The following is a 27,196-nucleotide window of genomic DNA, read 5'->3' on the forward strand; positions in this document are numbered from 1 at the left end:
CCGCGGCAAGCCCCCGGGGCGGGCATGGCGGGGAGGACCCCGCCGCGGCAAGCCCCCGGGCGGGCATGGCGGGGGGACCCCGCCGCGGCAGCCTCCGGACGGGCGCAGGGCGGAGCGAGGCCGGCCGGCCCCTTCCGCGCCGCTGGCGTTGCCGCCCCCGGGGCTCCGGCGCCCCGAGCCGGGCGGGTTCTCCCCGCAGTTAAGCAGACGCGGTCTCCTAGTGCGAGCAGCGCTTGGTGTCCCAGCTAATGCCGCCTCTTGTCCGGTGCTGGGCATGTGCCGCGTCCTGCGTGCAGAAACCTAAGAAGCGTCGAGTACGTTGTTGGCCTCAGCAGGCTGCTGGCGAAGCTGAGCACACGCACTCGTCGCTTGCGTTTCCAGGCTGTTGATTTTTTGGGGGGTTGGGGTTTTTTGGATTTTTTTTTTTTTTTTTTTTTGGGGGGGGGGGGGGGTTGGTTGGTTTGTTTGCTTATTTGTTGTATCTGGCTTCAGCTGTTGGGCCATTCTGCGCCTGGCTGGGTTCCTGGGGCTGGCGGGGCTGGGCCTGGCAGGATTCCTTTGCTGCTCCCAAGACTGGTTTGCCTGGTTTTTCAGTTAAGATGCAGCGCTTTGGACGTTAAATAAAAACATCACATACTAAATTTTGTGTCAAATCTGTTAACTTTCAAATGAAAGTGATGGCTAACTAACTGTTAAAACCCCAAAACAGTATATAACATATTTTCTGTGGAGTTGAACAAATAGCACATTTCATGTGACTATATATGCTGGCATGCATACATCGCTTTTTGCATACATCGCCATTTTTTTTTTTGTAAGCGCAGTTGTGCAACTGCATTTTTTAAATATTTATTTTACTTTGCAGTGGAAATAATCTGTAAACAGAAACCTTGATTCGTTATGCAGAGTACCCCATACGCACTGCAGCACCCTGCTATGGCGCAGGTCAGCTTGTGGGTGCCAGGAGCGCCAAGGGGGGTGTCAGAAGGGTGCCATGGCATCAGATGTTGCCTCGGTGGAGGAGAGAATGGCAAGATGGGTTGCAAAATTCTCGCATGTAGCTCTGCCACATTGTATAACCTGAGCAGTGCTGAGTGCCTTTATTCCTGCTTTCTATCAAGTGGAGCGCCTTGAGGTGTCAATATAGGAAGCAAATTTACCACCACCTTTCCGTGTATTTGTGTGTCAGGGGAAAGCATGGCTGTGCATAGAAGTGAGTGCTTTGAAAGACTGTTCTAGAGTTCATATGAAAAATGGTATTTGTACGTATGTATGTTACGTGTAGGTATGTGCCAAGCTTTAACTTTGACTCAAAGTATTTCATTTTTCTGTGTCGTGTGCAGGATTATGTTAAGCATTGTTCTGCATTCTCAGCCCTCAGTAATGGAAGAGTCAGTGTACCTTCTTCAGTTAACATCAATTTCATACCTTTGAAATGAACTTTAACAGAATTCACTGTTTGTGTTGTATCATAGTTTCTCACTACTAAAAATTACTATTTCTCATGTGCTAAGCTGTCTATATTATGGTGTTTTTTTTAAAAATATCCATTACATTGTTGTAAAAGAGCCTGTAATGTGAGGCTGCTAAGATACACTGGGAGACCCTGTGGGAGAGAAATTTTATTGTGAACAAGACAGTCAAAGAGTTTAGATAGAACTAGGGCTCTTCAAACTCTTGACTAATAAATGCCAAGCACTTAGACTTCTCTTTTTTTAATGCTTATTCCTTTTAGTTTGAACAAATGTTTCCTGTGTGATTAATTGTAGAAATTAATTCATTTTGGGAATTAGTAACTACTTTGAATGCACATAGGGAAGTGGGACATCTATGAAATGATGAAATAAGAGGGTCTGAATGATAGTGACAGTCTTACTGATAAAGTTTTAAATATTTATTCTGCAGGAAGTAGCTGGAATGTTTTAAGGTACCCACATATTTTTCACATAGTTATTATTGTAGTGCACGTTGGAGTTGTAGTCTAACATTTTTGTTCTCTCTGTGCTTCTGTCCCTGGTGAGAACATGAACAAGATGGCTTTTAGGGTTTTATAAAAAACACAGCTTTGTTTTAGTTAAAGCTTTCTTGTACAAAAGTTAATGTACTTGTTTACCTGTTTGGATTGTCTTGAAGTGTATTCTTTGTGATTAAAATAGAGTTAGAGAGCGAAAGCTGGGATTCCCTTTGGGATTTTCCCCTTACCCCCCTGCCTAAATTTCACATACCATACCAGCTCTTGTAGTAACATGAGGAGAAATAGGCAGAACTGAATTCCTAACTCTGACTTAGCTTCGGTCATGCTACTTGCCTTGCTTGGTGGGCAGCACCCAGACCCTTTGGTACCAATGTTTGCACATCAAACATACTACAAGTGCATATGAAAGACTTGCTAGAAGTGTTTTAGGTCAACAGTTTTCCAGGGCTTGGGTGGCAGGGTGGATAGATGCGGTGGCATGTTTTGAGCAAAAGCCTGCAATTCTCATAGTACAAATTCTTGTAAGAGTTCGCTTGTTAGTCTCAGACAGCCCCCAGGGTAACTCTGCCTTCGGTGTATGTTGTAGAGCACACCACTGTCTCTGTATTCTTGAACATGTAGTTTTCTGACTTTCTACAAACTGAGTGATTTCTTCCCCATGCCCCTTGGGTTTATCCTCTGTCATAGTACAAAGGCTACAACTCAAGTTGTAGAACTGTGGACTTGGGATTTTAGCAGTCATGTAACTGCTAAAAGTTACAAGGATTTTGAAGACTTGTAGCTACAGGTTTTCTCCTGCTCTGCCTCCCGTGCAGTTGAACAGATGTCTGATGTGCTCTTTGGAACAAATCCTCTGATTCAGCTGTTACCTCAGGCAGGTAGTGACTGTCTTCACATGCAACAGGTCCTTTAGAAATAAAGAGGCATTACCTAGTTGAAACACCTTGCATATACAAAGGGAATACCTTTTTCTTTGAAGTGCGTTGTTCAGCTATGTCAGTATGATTTTAACCTCATGTATTCCAGCTCTCATCAGAAAGTTCATCCTTCTAGGAGATAAGAGGAAATTCAGCATCTCAAATTAGAATTTCCTCCAAACTGACCTCAGTACAAAAACTGCTGGGAACCCAACTCATCAAATGCTTTTGATAATGTGGATGTTTCTGTGTGTTACAGGTTTGGTTGGGGTTTTTTTATTTTCAAATTCCTTGACTTTTCTCAAGGAAATAGTTGTGGGATTGAGGACTGATATTCATTGAGTTACCAAGTGATACACTTGGTGTTTGGATTAGTTAATTCCTTTCCTCTTTGTTCAGAAAACTAAAATAAAAAATACGCACACAATGAAACTGTGAGGTTTTTGGTTGGTTTGTTGGTTTGTGGGTTTTGGGGTTTTTTTGGGGGGTTGCACGTTGTGGGGGTTTTTAAGCTTTAATGACATGGGTATTCCGTATGAAAAATATTGAGCTGCCATACATAACAGGTAGCAAAATCTGAAAAGGCAGCTTGCCAACACTAGCAGCTGACCAAAAATCCTGTATGCTTTTGGACACTATGCCTGACAATATTCACACTGACAAAGGTAACAGACATAAATACTTTTATCATATTCCATACAATTTGATTTATTTAGATAAGCTTAGTCTCTGCAGAGGCTGTTTTTGGATGTGTTATTTTGTGTAGTTACAGCATTTCAAAGAAATTTTGCTTTGCCTTCAGAAAGGTCATCAGCTAACATCTTAGTTTATATCTCTAAGCTTGACTTTACAACATCCTGTGCTTTGAGGAAAACAGTCTAAAAACTTGACCAGAAAGGAAGTTTTCTCCTTTAAAACAGTCATAGCAGAAAGCCCAAAGTCAAAGTGAGGTGCTTGTGAAGGCTGCAGAGAGCAATTGGCCTTGAAATACCAGCTAATCATAAAAGCAGTACAAGTGCACAAGTGCAGGAAGTTGGGGGTGAAGCAGTTTCCCTCTCCAGGTTCAGAGTTACCACAGTTACATGCTTGTAATAATACTGTCTTCCTTCAGGTTATCTTCAGAGGTATTTTGATTTCCATAACTCACAATAATACCGGGTTTAAAAAAAAAAACAAAACCAAAACATACAACAAAACCCACCAAAATCCAAAACCCACAGATGACAACAAAGGAAGAAATCTACTGTCTGTCTCCATTATTTCATTTCCATAAATGGAAAGGCTTCTGTGTTTAAGTTGTTCTTTTTTGAATAAAGACGTGTGATTCTGTAGGGTTTGGGTTGACTTCATACTGCGTATTTGCATACCAAAATCCAAATGTTGATGACTGGGTTTCCCATCATTGTTGTCTGACTTCTTTTCTGTCTTGGAATAAACATACAGATGCAATGCAAGATTCCGTACAGGTTTTCAGAAGTACTAATCTTTAAAATGGCATTTGTAATTCTCTCCCTCCTCAAATTGCTGTGATTTAAATATGTAAATATATATATGTAATTTTGGAAATGCAAACCTCATAAATTTAAGAATGGTTTGTTATTATAACCCTCTCCCCAATTCAATAAAAAAAAATAAATCTTCAAAACACTAAATAGCTTCATGTAGTGATAGAAATGTCTGTGAGATTCTTGTCTTTGAGAAATATAACTGGCTATTTTCCTTTTAGAGAAGGTGCTATTTTATGTGGCATTCCTTTTTCATACTTGAGTTCTTGACGGCTGAATGTAGTTGTAACTTTCGTATGCTGATGAGGTTTACCCTGTGCACAGGCTGTCATTAACAGCTAACTTTAGCAGGTTATTGCAGGTGAAACAAGGAAAAACAAGCTGGTTTTAACATGGGTAAGAGTGTTTGGTTTTTGGTTTTTTTAAATTTTCACCTTTATTTGTAAGCACCATTTTGGTTTCAATGCAGTGTTTGCAAAGAAAAATCTCCTTGTTCTTATATTTCCATTAGTCTTGGGTAAACCTTAAAATACTTCCACCTCCTTGTTTTCTGTATGCTGAAGGCTGCAGGTTCTGTGGACTTTTCTGCTCTCTTCTCCCTTCCCTACCAGCAGCAGCTTAATGCAGTGCCATCCAGTAAACTTCTTGTTATCCAGGGTAGGGAAGGAGGAAAGAGTAGTTACGCTAATTTACAAAAATCTTTAAGGTTGTGAAAGCACACATTAGTCTTCCAGTACAGCTCAGCTGCCAACTCTGCAAGGCCGTGTAGTTCCTGCTGTCCTACTTGTACCCTGGCATAACTCAACGCTACTTTTTTCTTTAAGTTAGGTAAAATACTTTTGAAACACGTCTCACACATCGTTCTAGGAATTCCAAGTACCAGATGGATCCCAAGGCTAACGCTGGCTACCACAGTACCACAACGTTACACATTTCTGAAACCAAAATTGCATTCAGCTGTAATTCTGAATTGAAATATCTTGTTTAGGCTCTTTTCCAACACCGCAATGTCTTGCTTTTCAGGTTTTTCTTTCTCATTAGACGTTCTTCTTTGACTGGGCTAGTTCTCATGTTTGTGAATGTTCTTAATCATAATTTTGAATGTTCTCTGTTCATACAAGCTTTTCAGTATTGATGTTGCTGCTTTAACTGTGGGTATTTGCAAATCAGCGATGCTTTAATGTATTCTTGTGCTGTTTCTGTGCTTTTCAGTGAAGTGAAAGCGAAGGCTGAATTACTGAGCCTTGTAAAAGGTATTTGCCATTGTTTTTTCTTCCTTTTGTAACCAAAAAAGCCCCAAACTGCCTTCCACCAAATACTTCAAAGCTCATACATACATGTGCAACATATATATCTGAAATCTGCATATGAGGCTTTTTCTCCACTGTACCATCGACCTTCTTTGAAACTGTACTCTTGATGTTCAGGTTCTCATAACGCCACCACGCTTTATTTCATCTGTTCATATTCAGCAGCATTTTGATTATATCAGAATTAGAGCTTTTAAGTAAAAAGGCTTTATTTATTCTTTATTACACCTTGCTCAGATAATTTCACCAAATGTTCAGCCAACACATTATTACTGTTAGTCAGAATGTAAATTAGAGGCTGACGCACTTGCCTCATCAGCTTACAAATTAAGCAGTTAATCAATTTTGGTGTGATATTCCCCCATGGGGTTTGTGTTTGCTGACTCACATATGCTCAATATCTTCTTCTTTCAACAACAAGCAGGAGTCCAAATGAAGCTTGCTCCCAGCTGAGCATTTGCCGGTCATGGCATTCCAAATACATCAGTCAGTGTATCCTCCTGATAGATACTACTGTCGTATTGCTCCTGGTTACCTCTTTCCTGAGCATTACTTGAATACAAAACAGACAATTATAGATGCATACTTAAAAGCTAATAGTGAAGACAGTGCTACAGGATTGTTCCTTGTGTTCTTGAAGGGGTAAATGGAACATGGAACTTCTGCTTATTTCTAAAGATTTCAAACAGTATTTTTATTAAAATCAGATATTTCTACAACATCTGTTGAATAGACTTGCAATATTAAATCGGTTTTTAGGAAAATAATTTTACAGTTCAAATCCTAAAGTAAGCTTGAGGGAGAGGGAGGACAATTTGATAGGTGAACAGAAGTTTAAACCATTTTTGATGTCACAGAAATTCTACTTCTGGTTGTCTGTTTTAAAATTGGTCTGATTAAAGTACATACAAACACAACTTTGTCCCTAACCTTAACTATAATCTTTAGCAATTTTATTTCTATCGTATTTTGAGACAGATACCACCATTTTATAGTGCACACCTCCCTGTACTTCCCTTTTTTTTCTCCTTAAAAATGTAAATAGCTAGCTATTAATTCTTTGGCATATTTGTGCAATTTTCTACTTACTAGGTTTTTACTGAAAAAGCATTATGTGCTTTGCCTTTGGACAAAGTTTTACGGAGCAGATTGATCTAAAATTTAATAGTAAGAGTGAGGCCTCACCCATGCTACATAGCTAACCATTAAACTTGGCATTTTTAGTGTTGATTGTTGTCTGGGTCCTTATTTGAACTTGAATTCTGTCAACAAATTCTCATGTGGCATAGCCAAAGAGGGAGAGCCAAATCTCTCCCGTTCCTCAGTGACAAAAATACTACATTTCTTTTGCTATGGCTCTAGTAATATTAGCAAAATGGGAGTCTAGCTGAGCTTCACCAAGCATCATATTATACATAATTAAGATTAGGGTGTGGACTTGTTTTGTCATCAGTTCCTCCAGACCCCTGTAGGCATCCTGCCAGTTCCTTAGTAACTGTGTAACATTATAGAAGTAAGTAAAGGAACTCAAAATGAGCCACTCTGGAAAGAATCATATGGTAGCCACTTTGAGTAACTGTGGTGGTTTTCAGCAACTGAAGTGTTAATCAGTTGGCTTGTTGATACTGTCCATTGTTACTAAACCTCTTCTGTGCCATGCTTGCTTGCCAATTAAGGTCACTTTAATTTCCATACCTGTTGCTGTCTAAATTAAAGTCTGGATGCAAGTCATCTTACTTTGTAACCCTTCTTTATGAGGTGTAGCTTTGAGCTCTTCAGGTGGCAGTGTGTTCAACCTCTTCCCTTTTTCCTTCTCTCTTTTCCCCTATGTATTTCTACTGTGCTTTAGAAATACCACCCATTTCTTAGCCCGCTTCTGAAAGCACACAAATCTGGCTCCAGGCAAAGTAACTGGCAGAATGTTGTTGTCAAATCCCTCCTGCTCTTTTAGTCCGGCAAAATAATCCTGCATTGCTTCAGTCTGTGGCAGGAAGGGAAGAAGCAAGGGACAATGGAAGTGTGAATGCATGTAGATACCCAGGGAATGCAGAAACAATATTGATGTAGGAAACAAATAATACAGAGAGAAAGTGAAGTTTCTGCCGTGATTTTGAGGATGGGAAGTTAGGTTATTCTTGTGCATACTGTTGCAGTGTACAGTTGGATGAGGGATCTCTCTCCATCTCTCCTAATCAATACTGATAAAGGAACCCCCCTTTGGCACAAAAAAAATATACCCTTTTAGAGGGATTGGAGGGGAAATACATAATTTTCAGTTTGCTTGAGTAACACCGTTTTTCTGTGCAAAATTTGCATTTGGGAATACCATGTTTCGAGTTCTAGTGCAGATAAATCATAGAATAGTTTGGGTTGGAAGGGACCTTTAAAGGTCATCTAATCCAACCCCCCTGCAATGAACAGGAACATCTTCAGCTAGATCAGGTTGTTCAGAGCCCTGTCCAACATGACCTTGAATGTTTCCAGGGATGGGTCATGTGCCGTTTACCTGGGCAACCTGTTCATAATAACACCATCCTCATTGTAACAAAAAAACCCCAACTGAACAAACAAAAAACAAAACAAAACAAAACAAAAAAAAAAAACCAAAAAAAACAACCCAGCCAAAAAAATTTCTTAATTTCATCCTAAATAGCAACAACAGGATAAAAATAAGTGAGGTAGGGAAGTCATTGAGTCTTCCTAGGTATCTTGTGAAACTTTCGAAGTAAACACCAAAAAGGGTTACTTTCTTCCTCCTGCCCTAAGCTGCAACCAAAACCTGATTTTGAAACCAGTTATGTATTGAGAGTTGAAGGAACAGTGAGGTGGTAACTATTACTTTTACTGGCTCATGAAGTTCAGCTTTGAATTGTCTTCAATGAAACGGGAACTCCTGCACGCACATAAACATGCACACACTGTCTTCTGGTAACCATCAAATCTTTCTGAAGCAATTCTGAATCTGAAAATGCATATGAAAACTGTAAAGCAATTATTTTTTTCCCAGTGTTTTTACTAATCTCTTTTTGTTTGCAGACTTTTAGGTCTGAAAGCATCCCATGTTTTTTCAATGGACTTTGCTAAGGGATTTATCTTCTTATCTGCTTGAAATAGAACTTGTGGTTTTTTCCCCCTTTTTAGTAATAAGAAGTATGAATTGGAGGTTTTCCTCCAAATTCTGAGATTGGCCAAAGAGAAGCAAAGGGGAGGAAGGAATGCATACAAAGATGAGGAAGAGGATAATGAGAGGAGAAGATTTTTATTTCTCTCTAATCTAGAACCTGGATAATGCTTGCTTTTGCTACGTAAAGTTTTTATCTTCTCAATGTTTTTTATCTCTGCTGTACACATGTCTTATTTTCATTGTCTTGATCACTTTGCCAGGAGTCCTGCAAGGTCAGGCATGTAACTGTCTATATTACCACCGTTAAAATGAAGCTTATCTTCCACTTTAAATCATGTTGAACCATAAGAATAATTAAGTACCAAGAAATGTGTGTCTTGGGTAGACTGGGTAGGTGACCCTCCACAAAATCAAGACCTCTAGACATAGAAAATAGTTTAAGTGAAAACCTTCATACAAAAGTGTTCACTTGATATGCAAATGGACATGCACTGTGTGTTACAATGTTAATTGTAAGTTATAACATGCTAAAAGCATACTATTCATGCCTTTTTGAGAAGAATGGTGTTGCAACATGCTTTTTGTGACTACCACAATATATCTCCACACAAAAGCAAAAATCTTCCTGTTTTTCTCTTACAACATGCTCATAATGTTTCCCCCCTGACCTTGAAAATGAAATGTCAAGTACAAACCACAGAAGTAATGGAGACATTTACTCCAGCCTGGTTTGTTGATCTACCAAAAGCAATTGTCTGTTCATGTTTTGTTTGAGTTACACTGGTCTCTTCATCTTGCTGTGACTGCGTAGCCAGGTTCCAGCCTGACCAACCAAGGAAGAAACACACGTTCAAAACTCCTGCAAGCTGGCGAGGGGCGGCCACCCTGCCAGCGGCCTACCCCCGCCCCCGGGCGGCGCCGCCCGCCCTCACCGCTGTCGCCGATGATGAGCAGCTTGAAGAGGTGATCGTAGTCCCTGGCCATGGCCGGGGCGGCGGGAGCGGCCGCGCTTACAGTTTTAGTGCCATAACAGTCAGAGACAATGCACATGCCAATAGCTTTTTCAGAAGGTCCTGAGGTCTTAGAGCTTCACCTTCCCCTGCGCTTTCACACACAGGGACTTGGCCATCATCTTAGCTTTCTGAAAACAGAAGGGATAATTAAGAGATAGAATTAGTGTGTCGTCTCTCTGTTCCTGCAATAGAGTTTAGACACTTTTGCATTTTTTTCTTTTTGCATTTTGCGTCTGTTTTCTCCTGTTCCCAGAGAGACTGGTATTTCTGCACAACCTTGTGATGCCTGCTGTCACTTCAAACTCTCCAATGTTAAACCTGCTGCATTTTCACTAAAGCCGAATGTTGCTGGAAGCTTTCACAGGGAAATTAGTTCAGAGACTCAGCTGTCAAAATCTCATATTCTGGGAATCTTCCTTCTTGCTTGGAGAACATACTAAAAGAATATACTTCACTGTGAAAAGTAGAGGTGTAATTCTTATTCTAGTCAGTGGAGCCTGGACAGAAACTTGGCTGACTTGCCGCTGAACATTTCACTTACTCTGAGCTGAATTGCTGTCCAAGCTTCATTTATTTAATCGCACCTTCTTGGTTATGGGTGGGAATGTTGCCCAGAGTGAAGAGGTGAATGAATATTCAGGGAACACCAATTTTAAAAATGAGGCCACTTTTAACTGAGTTTTTTCTCATTGCATGGTCTTTTCTATGTTTTTTGTGATTTTAAGAACAGTGGAATTTTATGAATATGCTGTTGCTAATTCTTTTCAGGGACACGGCATGAGGCTAGATGCCTCTTTGGTCTGACAATATATTCATGTGTTACTGGGACTATTTGTTGCTGATAAACTTGGAAATGGTGGGTGTTGATATGTCCAGACAGGAAAACAAGAATAATTTAAGTGATAGCTTTGAGGGGGTTTAGTAGATGTAGAAATTAAGGCTAACTCATATCTTTTTATCTACACTAAGGCCTCTTTTTGCAAATCTAGAGGTGAAACATTACTATACATACATAAAGTGATACTTCTACTGTTGCAGAACATGAATATCTTATATTCTGTTCAGTAGTTGATTAGTGACAGCAGTCTTCTGTAGAATTTATGATCTTGTGGATTTGGAGGGTAAATTTCAAGATTTTTTTTTTGTGTTTTCTACTGTAGTTTACAACTTTATAAAGCAAATATAATCTGTCCCTAATACCTGCTTTTTCTTCAGTCAAAATCTACAGAGGTGATTACGCTGCATCACACTGGAGAGAAAAAAAATTATAAGCCCTTCAGCAGGAAGCAGATTTCTAAAGGAAACTTCTTGGTCTGAAACAGAATTTTATTCACTTTCAGAACATGCTGCAAGTTTAGCTCTGTAAGAGAAGTCTGAAGAGATGGTAGCCTTTTGGTGTTCATTGGTCAACAGTTACCATTTTGAAGGACAGCAGAGTTTGTGGTGGTACAGAGAAGAGCAATTAGAGTGATCAGAGTGATGGAGCCTACCTTGAGATAAGAAAGCTGGGACTCCTGAAGAAGTGGATAAGGCTGTGCAGGGCTGTGGATATTTGTAAGAGCATGAAGGTAGTGGATAAGTTGAATGCAGTAGCTGTTCACCAGAATTCATGAGATTTGAACAAGCAGGCATTCGCTGTAACTACTAGATTAATTTTGAATAGATCAAGTATTCTTTAAGTAGCAGGAAGTGAACCACTGCTGCAGGAATTCTGGAGGCAAAGAGTATCAGCAGGTTTGAGAAGTTATTAGACAAATTCATATGCAATAAGCCAATAAATAAATAGTGACAGGAACAACTGAGGATGTATCTCCAATATCCTTGCTGTTAACCAGTGTGGATTCTTAGGAAGTACAACAGGAACAGATTGCAGAACAGAACCGGGCTTGTGTGCTCTTCCTTAGTGGTGTCTTCTGTTACAGCAATCAGAGACAAAATGTGGATCTGATGCAGAAGATCATTACTTACATTTGCTGTTTTGCCGTTCGTTTGGGTTACTCTCTATTTGTAAAAAATCACTTTTCCCATCTAAATTACACTGTTTTATTTTTATGTAAGCTATCCTGAACTGACCATAGATACAATTTCTTATTTCTTTTGTGTTTTACAGTGAATAACCCTATACCTTCCAACCTGAAGTCAGAAGCTAAAAAGGCAGCCAAAATATTACGAGAATTTACAGAAATAACTTCCAGAAATGGACCTGATAAAATCATACCTCGTGAGTAAAGAAAATGTTTTTATTCAGCTAAAACCTCCGGCACTCCCCTGTGTTGCACTCATGGTCTCTCTACCAATTCCCTCTGTTTTCACTGACCATAACATAGAGAGGAATGAAGATCTGGGGTGCCATAACTTGTGAAAACATTTTGGAAGGGGTTCAGTTTGCCGTGCTCTAGGCAGACATTACTTACTGGGAGAGATCTTTTGCATGTTAACAGCCACAGGGTATCTGCACAGAAAGGCTTCCCTGAGCGGTGGATGGACATGCTCACCCTGTGAATATCTGTTCTTAAGAGAAAACCTGGAATTGTAGCTCTAATTCTTGAATATCTGTGTTTATTAGAATTGGCTAGATGAAAATAAGTTGAAAGAAAGAGATGAGGGTATATTTCTCCTATGATAGTAATTAAGTACTCTCATTTGCTGCTGTCATCTTTATTTTTGCAATTGTTGTACTGTGTTTCTCCTAGTATCTTCCTTCATCTGGTGTTGCTGTTTGTGGCTTTGCATTTATAACTATTATGTACCAGAAGGTTTGTAATGAGACTTGCAGGATGATGACACTATTTGCCACAAACATTGTCTAATGGTATAAGCTGATTAGGCTGCTATGTGTCACTGTGATTTAAATTCAGAATCCCCTCCTGCAAAAAACTGTAGAGACGTGGATGTCAACTATTCACTGCCTGTTTATCTTGTTAAAGGTACTCACATACAGTGTTCGTGGCAATAAGCAAACTAATTCAGTATGAGCTAACCGGAATAGGTGAAGCAGTTGTGATGATGTGGAGATCAGTGCAGGCTGATGTGACTTGTGATTAGCTTTGTGATTGACTGTGGAGTAGTCATCATAATCAGTTCAGGTTTTTTGCAGTTTTCTTTAAGCTTTTGCTTCAGTTATTTGACTCATATGTTCAAGATTGTTAAATGTAGAGTTTTATTTTCCCTTCTCTTAGAACTTCTCTTGCAAGATCTTGAATAAATGCTTTTGCTGTTTCAGCTCATGTGATAGCAAAAGCCAAAGGCCTTGCAGTTTTGTCCGTTATCAAAGCTGGATTTTTGGTGACAGCTCGAGGTGGAAGTGGAATTGTATTAGCTCGTCTTCCTAATGGAAGTAAGTGGATGTTTTCCTTTCGTACTTCATGGGAGAATGAAAAGAAAATTTCTTTATAGTTTATTTTCATAGCATAAAATGAGTTGTGTCAGGAATCAAGTCAGTAGATGACAATGTTTGGCTTGAAAGCTGTTTTCAAAATTTTATACCTACTTTTGACCAGATATAAATGCTTTCAGTATCTTTGCAGAAAAAGACAAAATCTAAAAGCATATAGTTTAAAACTCATTAGAAGAATGAATTATATCCAATGTGGACAACTATGATAAATTATTTGTAACAAAGACTTGTTTCGATCATGAAAGCTTGTACTCCTTAATTCCTTCTTGTGGGATAAACCAGTATAGTTACGTGATTCCATTGTAGTGGGTTTGAACATAGTTTTAAATAGAGAATTTGTTAGCACTTTTCTACTGTAATAATAAAATTAGTATTTCTTGTAACATGGTAAAAAGTATGTGTATTTGTCTTGTTTTGTGTGACAGCCTGGTCTGCTCCTTCTGCGATAGGAATTGCTGGCCTTGGTGGTGGATTTGAAATTGGAATTGAGGTACAATTTTGCGTTTGAAATACTTGTTGGTAACTTTTTTGCAAGAATTTAAAATGCACTGACAAAGATCTAAAAGTTGGGGAAGTAGCAGAATATTTGTGTAAAAAAAGCTGTTGTAGAAATCATTTATACAAGACAAACAAAATAAGGGGTTTGATACTATCAGTCTAATTGCTTGGAAAGATTTAAATGAAGTGACATAACAGCTATTTCCTCAATTTCTCACTTCTAGCAGACTGAGTTTTTCCCTGATGGAAAGCTTCCTGTAGTTGTTCACATAAAATCCAACTGGAGCTAATTAAAAATATCCTGTGCTTCATACTGTATCAAATGCTTTGTTAAAGAGGACTCCATCTTGCAAAAAAACAGTGAAAGAATTGAAGGTGGAGTAGAATGAAGCCTAGTTAATGTTATTGTACCCCTTGCATTTCCCACTCAAACTTGTGACTTCACCCTTCTGTCTGGAAGCACCAAAACTGATGGTGCCTCCTCTGAAGGAATGCTACAGAAAATAAGCCATTCTTCAGCCAGCCGAAATGGTTTAAGTATGGGATTCTCAGCCTGTTCGGAGAAATACTATTGATCTGAGCCCTGACAGTGTTTTTCCTCTGTTTCTCGTCTCTTCTTCCTCACAGCTCCTTCACCCTTGTTTGCTTCTCCTGTTTCCCACCTAGCCTTCAGTCCTGTCCTTTTTTCTTTCTGTTCAGCTTCTGTTCTGATTCCCAGAGAAAATCAAAGTAACAGTATGCTGCCATCAAGTTCTCTTGCTGTGGGTGTTCAGCTCTTCAGCAGAATCCATGCATAGCTGATCGGGGTGGTCCACACCAGTTCCCAGTGTGTCTCCTACCACTAACCAGCTATCCCTGTCCTGACAGCCAGTCAGGCGGCACTCACATAATGAGCAACGGATCAGTATTTTATTGTCTTCTTATTGCTCACTGTGTGAGCTCAGGCATTATTGCTATGCGCTTTTTGGAGGATGCTGTGAATGCAAAAATATTAATTTTTGTGAGGGTTTTTCTTTGGTTTTCCTGACTACAGGATCTGAATGCATTACAAAACATTGGGTTTGAGGCCCAGGGTTTGTTTGGGTTTCTTTTGCTTTTATGACAATGAAACAGACTCTTCACATGCTCTGATTATTAAACTTTAGTCATCTCTATCTGATATTTTAGATAATGTAAGCACTTACTATTGATACTTCAATAATTTCAATACAGAAGCTATTGCTGAGAGGGTGTTTTTTTCTGAGCAATGTTGTGCCCTTCACTGGAAATTTTAGTCAGCTTACAAAATACTGTTTCCTTGCTGGCACTATTATAATACAATCTTACTTAGTTCTAGACAAGAGATGCTGTTCAGAAATAACTAAGTGGCTTGGGAGCCAAGAGTCCAATATCAGCATTCTTTTAGTCATATATAAACTTAAACCTTCTAGAAACAGGCTGAATTTTATTCCTGTAGGAGAGGTTATAGTTGGCATAGTTGTAGCAGTACTTATGGGTGGTTTTACACAACAAGAAGGAAATCACAGATTTCAGAAGTCATAGTAAACAACTTGGTAATTGAATTTTAAAATTGGTCTCTAATTTTATCTAAATGCTTTCCTTGAAGGTTTTCCTACTATGGATTTATTTAGCTTTAGCTGTGGGTAAGGGGAGGTAGCAGCATCCTGAATGAAATTTTCTCTCCATCCCTGGATGATTTAGAAAGTGCTCGTCAACCATGTTTTGTTTGGGATGGGGTGGAGGTTACTAGGGGGATGATAACAACGGCCTCTCTTACACTATGTGTAATACTTTTGGGCCAGCCTTGATTTGCAAATAATCTGGTATTTCCTCTTCTATTCCCTGCTATCACTGTTTGGAATTTGGGGTAAGTTGAAAGTTTTTTCTGAACCTGGCTTTCCGTTCAAGTCCTTCAGATGAAAGATAAGCACAATAGTCCTTGGGTAGTCAAGATATTGTTGAAAAGATAATCTATCACAGTAAGCTACAGAAGTGTAATCTACTCTGTCGAACAGGCTGGTACTGATGCAGTATTTTTATTTTGTTTAATATGTGTAGTGTGTTTACTGAGCTTTCAGGTAAGACAGAGTGATCTTTAGAGGATCATGCCTGTTTTTGAAAGACTTTTCCAGTCTTTGAAATGCTTCCTAGTTTGGGAAAAGAGTATTAGGAGAGTTTTATTACTGTTTCTAATTTCTGTTTACTAAGTTTTGTCTTGCTGTTATTAATTCAATTATGGAAGGATCAAAATTATTTTCTGTGATCCCTCTTCACATCTGAAAATGCCTTTGTAACTGTTTGAAAAAGGTGCAGAATATAAAAATCAATTAATTAGGAAATTTTGAATTAAAATAGGGTTTCTGTTGCAGCTGTTGTTTATCACATACTGACCATATCAGCACTTGAAAAAAAATTCAGTCAAATTTGATTTAAAATGTTTCAAAATACCTTGCAGAAAAAGAATCAAACTGTTTCAAAAGAAACTTTTACAAGAAATGAAGTAATTGTCTGAGAGAATGAGAGATTCTCTTTGAACTAAACCCTTGATAAATCTGGAGCTAGTTTTCATCTGCTGAAAGGAATATCTTCGATACTCCCACCTGTTTTCCTGCAAAATCCTGTGCCATTCTCACGGTCGTCTTTAAAAAGCGTAGTATTTTTATTTGATATTTTATAGGTTTCAGACTTAGTGATAATATTGAATCATGAAAGAGCAGTAGAAGCTTTTGCCAAAGGAGGGAATCTTACACTTGGAGGAAATCTTACTGTGGCAATTGGACCTCTGGGGAGGTGAGTAAAATGCTTCCTAATATAGGGTAGATATATATATGTGGTAGAATTAAATATGGAAGATAGCTTTTAAAGCTATACATAGGTATTGATGTGGCTTTTTTGGATATGTTACAAAACAACCTGGGCAACCTGTATGTTGACTGGACCATACTGTTTCTGTAGTTTACACCTTTTCAGTCACTTGTGGCCTTTTTTTTTGTTTTTTTTTCCACTTTCCTGATAAAGGCATTTATTAGAAGAAGGAAAGTGTTCTGAGGTTTAGTCTTTTTTTTTTCGGGAGACAGGAGACTGCTTGGCCAGGCTCAATAAAGAGCACGGGTGCTACTGTGCCTGACTAACCTATTATTCCCATTAACCTATGGGTCTGTGCAGGTCTGCCTGATAGTAAATAAAATACACCAAATAATTACTTTTAAACCTTAAGCGGTAAAGTTAGCTTGCTTTGTAGGATGAGATGATATAATCATAGGATAATTTAAGTTGGAAGGGACCTTATCAGATTTCTACTCCAGCCTCCTGCTCAAAGTAAGGTCTGTTGCGACTTGAAGATCAAGTTGCTCAGGCCTTTATTTCAGTGAGTCTTAAAAACCTCCAGAGATGGAGACTGCTTAGGCTCTCTGGGCAACCTGCTCTACTGTTCATCTGTCCTCATGGTGAAAAGTTTTGCCTTAAATCCAGTCAAAACATTTCTCATTTCAATTCATGTCCAGCTTTTTATCTTTCTACTGTACACTGCTGTACAGAGCCTGGCTTTATATTCTTGGTTGCCTCTTCACAGCTACTTGAAGGCTGCTGTTAGATTCCCCCTAAGTGTTTTCTTCTCCAGGCTGACCAAGCCCAGTTGCCTCAGGCTGTGCTCATGGGACATGTGCTTCCTTATGCCTTTTATTTTTTTAATGATTAAGTTTTTACTGGCAGTTTTTCACCTTTCCTGACAAAATAAAAGGATAAGATGATACCTATTCCACAGATGAGAGAGAGAGCTGTGGATCAGGGAGAGCAGTGAATGTCATCTGCCTTTCAAAGGCGTTCAGTATGCTGTTCTGCAACATCTCTGTGTCCAAGCTGGGACGTTGTGGCCGCAGTGTCAGGGTGGGGCAGACTAGCGAACACGTGAAAAACCAGACCATCAGGCCTGAAGAGTAGTGGTAAATGATTCATGTTGTACCTCTCTGCTTGATATTTTTATCGGTGATCTGGAGGAGCAGATGCAAAATATTCTAAGTTTGTGGATGACACTGAATCAGGGGGTTGCAGCTAATACACTGCAGGGTATGGCCATCCTTCAGAGCTATGGATCTAGAGAGTGTAGAGGAGACATCTAACAGGAAACCTCATGAAATTAAACAAGGACAAATGCAGAGTTCTGCACCCTTGGTTGGATGAACCCTCTGCAGTTACATAGGCAGAGCCTGCCAGGCTGGGTGGCTGCCCTGTTGGGAAGTTGCTGGGGTCCTGGTGACAGTAAGCTGAGCCAGCAGTGCATCCTAACAGGAAAGGCAGTGAACAGTGTAAGGAACTGCATCAACAGAGCTGTAACCAGGAGATAAGGCAAGTGATTTTTCCTCTGCTTGGCACTTCATAGACTGTGCCTAGAATATTGTGCTCAGTCCTGGCCCTGCAGTACAAGAAAGGTGTTTATAAACTTGATTGCATGCAGTGAATGGCTATCAAGGTGGCCAGCGACACAGAGCACGTGAACAATGAGACTTATTTAACCTGGGAGGAGAGAAGACCTTTAGGTCTTCTAAGAGAACTGCATTCCCAACAGGGGATCACCAAGAAGATAGACACCGATTCTTTACTGACGTTCAGGGCAAGACAGTGAGAGATGGTAGTCATAAATTGAAACAAGGAAGGTTCTGACTGTATATGAGAGAAAAAAAAATTCAACATTAGTATAATTGAGCACTGACACAGGTTGCTCAGAATGTCTGAAATCTATGTCCTTGGAAGTCTTCAAAAACTGGCCAGAGCAACCTGATATCAGTTTGATGTATCCATTTTGAGCAGGAGGTTGGACTGGCTGCCTGCCTGAGGTATTTTCAGACCGAAAACATTTTCTGATCATATGTAGGACAAAACTTGTAACCTTCCAATTCTGTTGAGGTCTGATAAGGCCTTACTTGCTGTTTTGGGCACCATAAACTCAAGGAGGATTTGGATATATTGAGTAGAGTTCCAAGTCACCACAAACATAATCAGAACATTTTAAAAAAATATTAAAACACAGGTTAACCATTTTTAGACTACTGAATGCAAGAGAAATTCTAACGTGAAGTGTTCACATGAGGCAACATTGTTTTGTGCTTCAGAGGAAACCTTACCAAACAATTTAAATTACCTTGAACTGGGTCCTGTCTGAAACAAGAACTGAAAATAGATTTCAGGTCTGGCCCACTTGAATATATTCTGTAGAGTTTGTAAGAACAGAGGGAAGTAAAGCTCTTGCTGACTTTTGGTAGGATTAACACAAAAAGATAATTGCTGTTCATGTTGCAAAGCCATATTGAAGAATGTCAATCAAAACGTTTTTCCTTCTAGAAACTTAGAAGGGGATGTTGCCCTGAGAAGCTCTGCTGCTGTCTATACATACTGCAAATCTCGAGGACTGTTTGCAGGTGTATCTCTGGAAGGAACATGTTTAATTGAAAGGAAAGAAACAAATCGCAAGTAAGTTCTCTTCAAATCTACAACATTCATTGAAGGCATAATGGCAAAATTAACTAGGACACATTCACTTTGGAAAAAGTTTGATGTCAGAACATACTGAGTGTGCTGAGTTTAGAGTTTCTTGAGGGACAAAGTTTTCTTCAATTTAGACATCTTGCAGTGGGTATTGAGATGACACTGAATGTTTAGACATTGTATGTTGGTGGGTTGACCTTGGCTACTCAGCAGATACCAAACAAACTGCTCTGTCACTCCTCCAAACAGGATGGGAGGAAACAAAATAGGATGACAATGGGTTGAAGTAAAGGCAGGGAGATCACTTACCGATTACTGTCTTGAGCAAAAAAACCTTCAACTTGGGGAAATTGATTTAATTTATTGCCAGTTAATATGAGAGTAGGATAATGAGAAATAAGAACAAACAAAAAAAAAACCCCACCACCTTCTCCTCACCCTTCTCATCTTCCTGGGCTCAACTTCACTCCCAGCTTCTGTTTCCTCCCACTGAGCAGCACAGGGGGACTGGGAATAGGGGTTGCGATCAGTTCATCACACGTCTCTGCTGCTCCTTCCTCCTCATGCTCTTTCCCTGCTCCAGCATGGCGTCCCTTTCACGGGAGAAAGTCCTTTGTGAAATTCTCCAGCATGGGTCCTTTCCATAGCCTGCAGTTCTTCATGAATTGTTCCAGTGTGGGTCCTTTCCACAGGGTACAGTCCTCCAGGAACAGACTGCTCCAGCATGGGTCTCCCACAGCGTTACAGGTCCTCACAGAAAACCTGCTGTTGTGTGGGCTCCTCTCCACAGGTCCTGCCAGGAGCCTGCTCCAGCATAGGCTTCCCATGGGGTCACAGCCTCCTTTGGTCATCCACCTGCTCTGACATGGGGTGCTCCATGGGCTGCAGGTGGATAACTGCTCCACTGTTAACCTCAATGGGCTGCAGGGGACAGCCTGCCTCACCATGGTCTTCACCATGGTCTTCACCATGGGCTGCAGGGGAATCTCTGCTCCAGCACCTGGAGTGCCTCCTCCCCCTCCTTTTGCACTGACAGAGTTGTCTCACTCACATATTCTTACTCATCCCTACCAGTTCCTAACCCTTACTAACACTGTGCCATCTAAACCCAACACAGTACTGTAGAAGACAGGTATTGAGGTATGCACTGCATAATAAGAAATACTGTTTTCAAACAAACAACAAAAAAAGAATTGGTGTAGAGTGCCACTGAACTGGAGAAAATAGCCAGCTTATGGAATGCTGCTTCCTTGGTGCAGCCTGGTAAGTTTAAAATATAAGGAGTCTCTGAGCATCTGGCACTCGGTGTTCTGTGTTTATGAAAACTTTGATTTTGCTAATAGCAGCAAAGACTAACACTGATCTTCATGACAGCATGTTAATAACTTTTAGCTATCTCCATTCATAAGATTAAGGCTCCAGTGTTTCCATTAAGGCATTTTGCTATGTCATTAAGGAATATATTACAGTGTTTTGAAAAGTGGTCTGTGTTTCTTCAGTTTGCTTTGTGATTGGCTTTCAAATGGTCTAGTTGATGCATACTTGCATGACCAGGAGCAAAATACTACTCGTAAAGAACATTTTGAAATAAGGTGGTAGGTAGGCATTCAAGTTTGCTACAATTATTTATTGTTACAAATGTACAGCATTGAACTTGTTCTGTCTTTTCTCAATAGAAGATCAGTAGGAAAATGCAGGGCCAGGGACCTGGGGGAAACATTGGCACGAGATGAATTTACCTAGACATTGAAATGTAATGATAATCAAATACTTTTCTTTTGTATCAGGTTTTATGGACAGGATATTCGTGCTAGTGCAATCTTACTTGGTGATGTGCCTTTTCCTGCTCAAGCAGAAGATCTTTATGAAACTCTAGCATCCTTCACTGAAGTATATGAAAATGAAGAGCAAAAAAATAATCCAGGAAAAGCTGTAAGGGAACAAAGACGGGTTTGTGCACCTCTTTTTCACATAGGCTTTTTCTATTACTGAACTGTTCCTTGCTAGGAGTAATGTTGATGTTCATGTGGCATTCTTAACATCTCTGTTGGATGCTTAAAGGCAGAACACATTGCAAATGCTGCATGGGAGTAATACATTCGTTCAAGTATTGCCCTTGTAGGCTCTTCTGGACATGAATGATATTGATTTTGCTTTGCATCCTCCAGAATAACAAAGTATACCCTTGTTTTTATAATAGTGCATAATAAAATCTGAGGTGATGATTAGAAAAGTTTGTTTGACTATTCCTAATCAAGATAATCCGCAAATAATAAGCATACTAGGTTTGACGTGGATATTTTAATTTTCCTACTTTTTCTGTCTTTCACTCAATCACATTTACAATACAATACTAAGACTGTAGAACATGTTTTCTTGTAGATGCTGATGTTACTTACAGGCAGTCATTTACCTTTATCTTTGTTAAACCTGTAGTGAGTTACTTCACAGTCATGCATATGTCACTAGTTCTTTAGTATGTTTCTCAAGTTCGTACAGTTTCAGTAGAGAAAGTGGTTTTATTTTGGTTTTTTCAGTGTAACTTGACATACCTCTAGTCTCTGAAGTTGCAATCTACTTCCAGGTCTGATACGACTTTTTGTAAAAAAATTTGTATATTTTAGGTAAATGACCCACCTGCTAGGCCATCATCAAGACCAGAGCCACCTAAACCTGCTGTTAGACCAACACCACCAGGTTAAAAACATTTTGATAATAATTAATTTATTCCCTATATAAAAATAAAGCATTAAAGATAAGGAATGTTACACAATTATTATAGTAGTATCTAACTCTAAAAATATTTTGCTAATACTCTTCCTTGGGAAGCATGTTGGAATAGTGCCATGAATGATAAAGGGTAAAGGTTTTGTTTGTTTCATATTAACAAACTTTCTCACTGACAGATTTGCTATAGATACAGTGTATGTATAGTTACAGAAGCATGTAATAGTTCAAAGGAAGCATTCATGTTTATTGAATATGTAAAAGCCCCATGGTTCAATGAAACTTCTTAGTAAAAACAGTAGTCCTACTAGAAACTGCTAGTCTTATTTCTAGAAACATCTGGCTTCTAGGAAACTTAGTTTCTCTTTTAGGTTGTCGTTACCTTTCAATAGGTAGAGGTCTTCCAGTAGAGCAGAGGCGGCAGAGTTTTGGCTCTGTAACGGTTTGTTACTTGTCTACCTAAGTGCTCTCATTGAAAGTGAGGCTTTACTGTGCAGCTTTTGTTGTTAACTTGATTTATTTCTGTGGACAAGGATATAAGGCAAGGCCCTTATTTGTTTCTTCTGTACTGCTCCTTAGATAACTGCAATAATTTTGTAACTATTGAACATGTATTAGAAAAGTAGCATATGAAATAAGCAATATGTTAGTATATCATATAACTTGCTACTTTATTTTCTTTTTCAGCTAAAAAGAATACAAACAAACTGTATCCTGAACTTCCAAATGATTATGCCTCTCTGAGTGAGTACTAAGCGTACACGTACTTTATTAATGCAGTGTGGAATCTGAGAAGACGTAGAAGTACTGTAGAAGACATCTAACAGTAGCTGGCCATGTGTGTTTTTCTTTATTGTCCATGTGTTAAAATAAGATGCATGCCTTGTATGCTTTCCTGAAAATATTCGTAACTGTGAATCTTACTCCCAGGCTTTATATTCCAACAACCATGTTCTTTTTCTGAACAGCAAAGTTCTTTTGCTTGATTCGGTGAGCTTGAAAAATGCTGGTTTATGTTACCACCTAATTGAAGTGAAAAAGAAAGCTGATGTAACAAGCTTGTGTCCAAGTCCTTATGCAAGGTACTATGACTCCTCTTCTAATTAAAAGTGCTTCCACAGGTCATATCTGATTATGCTGGCATAAACATAGATTTCCATTGCAGTTACACTCCTTGAAGTTTTTGTATTGAGTTGAGGTAACTGCATTATACTACAAAGATACTACTTGTTCATTGTTCAGTTCTGATTCTCTTAAGCTTAAAGCAGTTTCAGCTCTAATAGGAGAATCTTACTCTGTAGTATTTGTAATGTAACTCTTGAACTGTGAGACCCATCATCTGCAAACTTGTGACCTGTTAGGGAAAATTTTATAATAAAAGTGGTTATGTTCATTTGGCTGCTGTAGTGTTCTCTCCTACCAGGAGTCTCATCTTTCACAGGTAAAAGACTGTTAGCTGTTTCAAATTTGGTGAAATAAATTATTCACCCATGAAATATATTCTCAATTTGATAAATAAATGCTTTAGTGGTCTCTTCTAAGTGGTCTCTACTATGACCAAGGCCTTCCATATTTTACACTTATATATATGTTTATATGTATGTGAATATGTACACACATTTTCATACATTGCATGCACTACTTGGAAATAAAATTAAATAAAACCTCTCTTCTTTTACTGTTGAAAATGTAGCTAAAATCAAGCTTGATAATAGATCACAGTGAAGAGTATTTCAGGCAGAGTACTGTGATTTAACACAGTATTTAAACACTGTTGTCTGAAGGCCAAAATCATGAACGCAGTTTTTATTTCTTGGTTCATGTAAATAGAGATTTTCACTAAAAATTAAGATGTTATATATGTCATTGTCTTTATATTCTCCTTCATATCTTCTCTCTATGTGTGGCATTGATGTGTGTGTCTGTTGAGGGCACCAGCATAGGAGGATCTTAAGCTGAGCTGTTGATGTGACTTCTGCAGATCAGAGACTTCCTGAGAATCAAAATTTGCTGTTGTGCTGTAGCACTTTTACCATGAAAAGTGTGATGATTCTAGTGATCTGTACTCAGTAGCTGTCATCCAAAAACAAAGAAAAATTGGTCTTCTGGTCATTAAAACTAAATTTTCCCAGTCTTAAAAAAAACCTGACCAACTGAGAAGTTGTTTCTAAAGCAGCAGGAAAAACTTGCACACACATTTGCTATACTAAAAAGAGTGTTCTTCCATTCAGGTGCAAGTAAAAAGGTAAAAATCTTCTAGTGTCATTTGTTGATGGCTTTCAAGATTCATTGAAGTCAAAATGTAGACTCAATCAGTCTGCTACTGAGGATTCCTAATGATTTCTAGAAATACACAAGTTTATCTTTCAGCAGTGTAAGAGGCAGTAGGATCTTGTGTAAATGACACTTTCTGCAAGAAATCTTGTTTTGTAAATTTCTGTTGACCTTACAAGCTTGGCATGGTATATTTTGCTTTCTGTGGCAGACTCTATTTCCATAGGTAACAGTTCAAATGCTGTCTGAATCCACAGAAGTGGTATATGTTTCTGAAGGCTGAGGAATTGGTCTATCAGAGGGAAAAAATCAAAGTTGAAGTCAGTTCCCCTGAGTGTCTCAATACTGTAGCCTACATGCATGTTGGTGGGGGGCTGGAAGAGGGTTGCAGTCCCTCTCACATCAGTAACAAAGGGTGTATTAATGCTGGGTGATAGACTACAAGGAGCCTTAAGGCCATACCTCCTGTCAATAATCTCTTCCTGCCTGCTTATAGTCCAGATGATTTCAACAGAAGCTGTTACTCGTACTAGCCAATCTTTATTGCAGGATTAGTTGCTGCAACGGATGTTCTGCAGTAATTTGAAAAAAAAAAAAAAAGTTCAACATTTTTTTGTGTCTTTCTAGTTTTTAAAAAAAGTTTTTAGATAACTAATAAAAGACTGCTTGGAACTAATCTTTAGGAAGCTACATTTGGTGTGTAGTGGCTGCTGCAGGGATAGATCTTGATGTTGAGTAACAAGCCTGTCTGGGTTGCCAGTAGCTTACTGTCTTAGCTTAGACTTGCTTTTGAGCAGAGAGGGGGCTGTTTGGCATTGTGTTATGAGGCTTTGGTTTTGCAACAGTAACAAAAGTAGTAGAAAGGCTGAAATAATTAATTCTTCTCATTAGTTGGAAGAAGAGCTAGACTTGTGGATGAAACATTTTTAATTATTTTATGTGGACCTGAATTATCTAGATAGGTAATGTAATATAACCTATGTCAAATGCAAGAAGGATGTTAAATGAAAAACATGTTTTTCTAAATTGATAGTATGATACTTGAACTCAAATGCAAGTAGATGTTTTTCATATAACTGAATAATACTTAAGGTAAATCACTTAGTTGTAAAATCAGGTTCAGTAATGCTTTAAAATGTTTCCAGAACCTTGGAAATACCACAAATATTTGTAAAAAAAATGAAAAAAAATAATATGTAGACACTTTTTACAATTAAAAAAAACCCAACAACAATAACTAATAGCTGATACAGTTATTGTGATTCAATGAAGTATGAAGTTTCTACAGTAGTTGAGATTTTTCTGGAGACCGTTCAGACAAATTAAATTTGCTTATGAGTATGAAAGTTCATGCCTCCTCCCTTACTAGAATTAGGGACTTTTGGCTTCATTTTTCTACTTGTCCCCTCCATGTTGTACAAGCTAGTAAAATGTCCTTCCAAACTTTATTACCACAATCTAGCTTTATCAGGGTAGAAGGTTTCTGTGGAGTTCTGTACTACTTTGGTAACATCAATGACTTGTGGTTCTTTAGTGGACTACTTGGGCACTGTAGAGTCAAAAGAAGTTTATTAGGACAATTTTTTTAGATACATGAGGTTGATAGTTTGTCACACTAGAATATCTAATCCTAAATACTTAGGTTTTCATTAGTGTCATGATTTCTAGTTATTTCTGCTTGGGATTCTGCCATGGAGCAGCAAGTAATCAAAAATGTCGATAAATTGTTACTTGACTTACCTGTCTGTCCTCCTAACTGCTGAATACTGTACAATTCTGGAAACGTTGCAGTGATGCAATTTGCCAGTTGAACTGGTAGCAGGAGTAGCGATCTGCTGGTAAATGTAGGAGCTGAGGTAGAGTGGCAGGAACTGAATCATTAACAGGCAATTTGTTCAGAATCAGAAGTCAGATATTGTTTTCACTTTTTCTTCAGCTCAGCTAATCAGAAAAGGACTGGTTCACGTGTTTGGAAAAGAATCACTTAAAACTGCTAAGATGCTGAAACAATCAGGAAACAGATTGAGGCAGGAATGGAGATTTTTATATTTCTCTCAGAAACACTGGTTTTCTTACCTTCCACAAGTACTCAAAGCAAATATTTTTAAATTTTATCTTGGGGGAAAATGTGAGCCCTTTTCTTTTGACTTTTTGAACTGAATAAATTATCTGTCTGCAGACATTGAACTCTTAGGACTATTGTGCATAAAATCATCACACCCAAACTTGATTGCAGTAAACGTTTATCAAAAAACCAAACGAAATATGAATTGTAACTATTTTTTTCAGCAGAAACTTTTCACTTTGAAAATTATATTAAAATATTAACAGATTGTTACTGCCCCATTAGGCATATATTTGTATTCTTACATACTGAAAGAAGTGCCATGTCAAGCCTACTGATGAAGACGGAGGCAGATGAGAAATTTGTCACTGTTTTTAAGAAGCCAAAAAAACCCTCCTTCCTTCAATGATGGTTTGAGTGATTTGTCAACTCGTTATTAAAAATTCATGCCTTCCCATATGAATTTGTCTGCAGCTTTCAGACAGTGATGTTTGTGGCTTTCTTCACTGTATTAAAGAGCCCTTTCCTACCCAGAGGGTTTTTTTTTGTTCACCTCTTGTTCCCTTTGAGACACTTGTGCTGTAATCAAATCACCTTTTGATCTTCCTTGATCTTTCTTTTGATTGCTAAACAGATTGATGAGCTCTTTGTCATAAGTCATTTTCTCTTTCCTCTCAGATTTTAAGTAGCGCTACAAATAGTGAATACTTAGATGTGAGCTCACTGAGATCAATAAGGTTTGGGCTCCTAAAAGCTATAATGAATTTGGACTAAACTCCAGTCCTTACCATTTATATTATTTATTTATTCATTTATTAACCTTACATATTGCTACTCTATGTTAAAACAGTTGAGATACTGTCAACCCTTTTTGATTAGGTGGTACCATGAGGTTGTGGTAGACTTAATT

The 27,196-nt window shown here is 38.7% G+C and overlaps 1 protein-coding gene across 3 annotated transcripts in view; it reads left to right on the forward strand.

The window, feature by feature from the left end:
- SH3YL1 (SH3 and SYLF domain containing 1) overlaps positions 1-27,196 on the forward strand; it is a 50,273-nt gene that overhangs the window by 472 nt on the left and 22,605 nt on the right. Inside the window, exons 1-9 of one of the 3 annotated variants that reach the window (XM_055809593.1) lie at positions 80-314; positions 11,955-12,065; positions 13,068-13,181; positions 13,667-13,731; positions 16,417-16,529; positions 19,077-19,205; positions 21,008-21,170; positions 21,845-21,917; positions 22,635-22,691. In XM_055809593.1, the coding sequence (XP_055665568.1) occupies position 314; positions 11,955-12,065; positions 13,068-13,181; positions 13,667-13,731; positions 16,417-16,529; positions 19,077-19,205; positions 21,008-21,170; positions 21,845-21,917; positions 22,635-22,691 (826 nt within the window). In that variant the 5' untranslated portion in view covers positions 80-313. Of the gene's footprint in view, positions 1-79; positions 315-11,954; positions 12,066-13,067; positions 13,182-13,666; positions 13,732-16,416; positions 16,530-19,076; positions 19,206-21,007; positions 21,171-21,844; positions 21,918-22,634; positions 22,692-27,196 lie in introns of those variants that run through there. The other 2 variants (XM_055809592.1, XM_055809594.1) reach the window with 2 other exon arrangements.

The sequence above is a fragment of the Falco peregrinus genome, chromosome 7 (genome assembly GCF_023634155.1).
Source record: "Falco peregrinus isolate bFalPer1 chromosome 7, bFalPer1.pri, whole genome shotgun sequence".
Classification (NCBI taxonomy): Eukaryota; Metazoa; Chordata; class Aves; order Falconiformes; family Falconidae; genus Falco; species Falco peregrinus.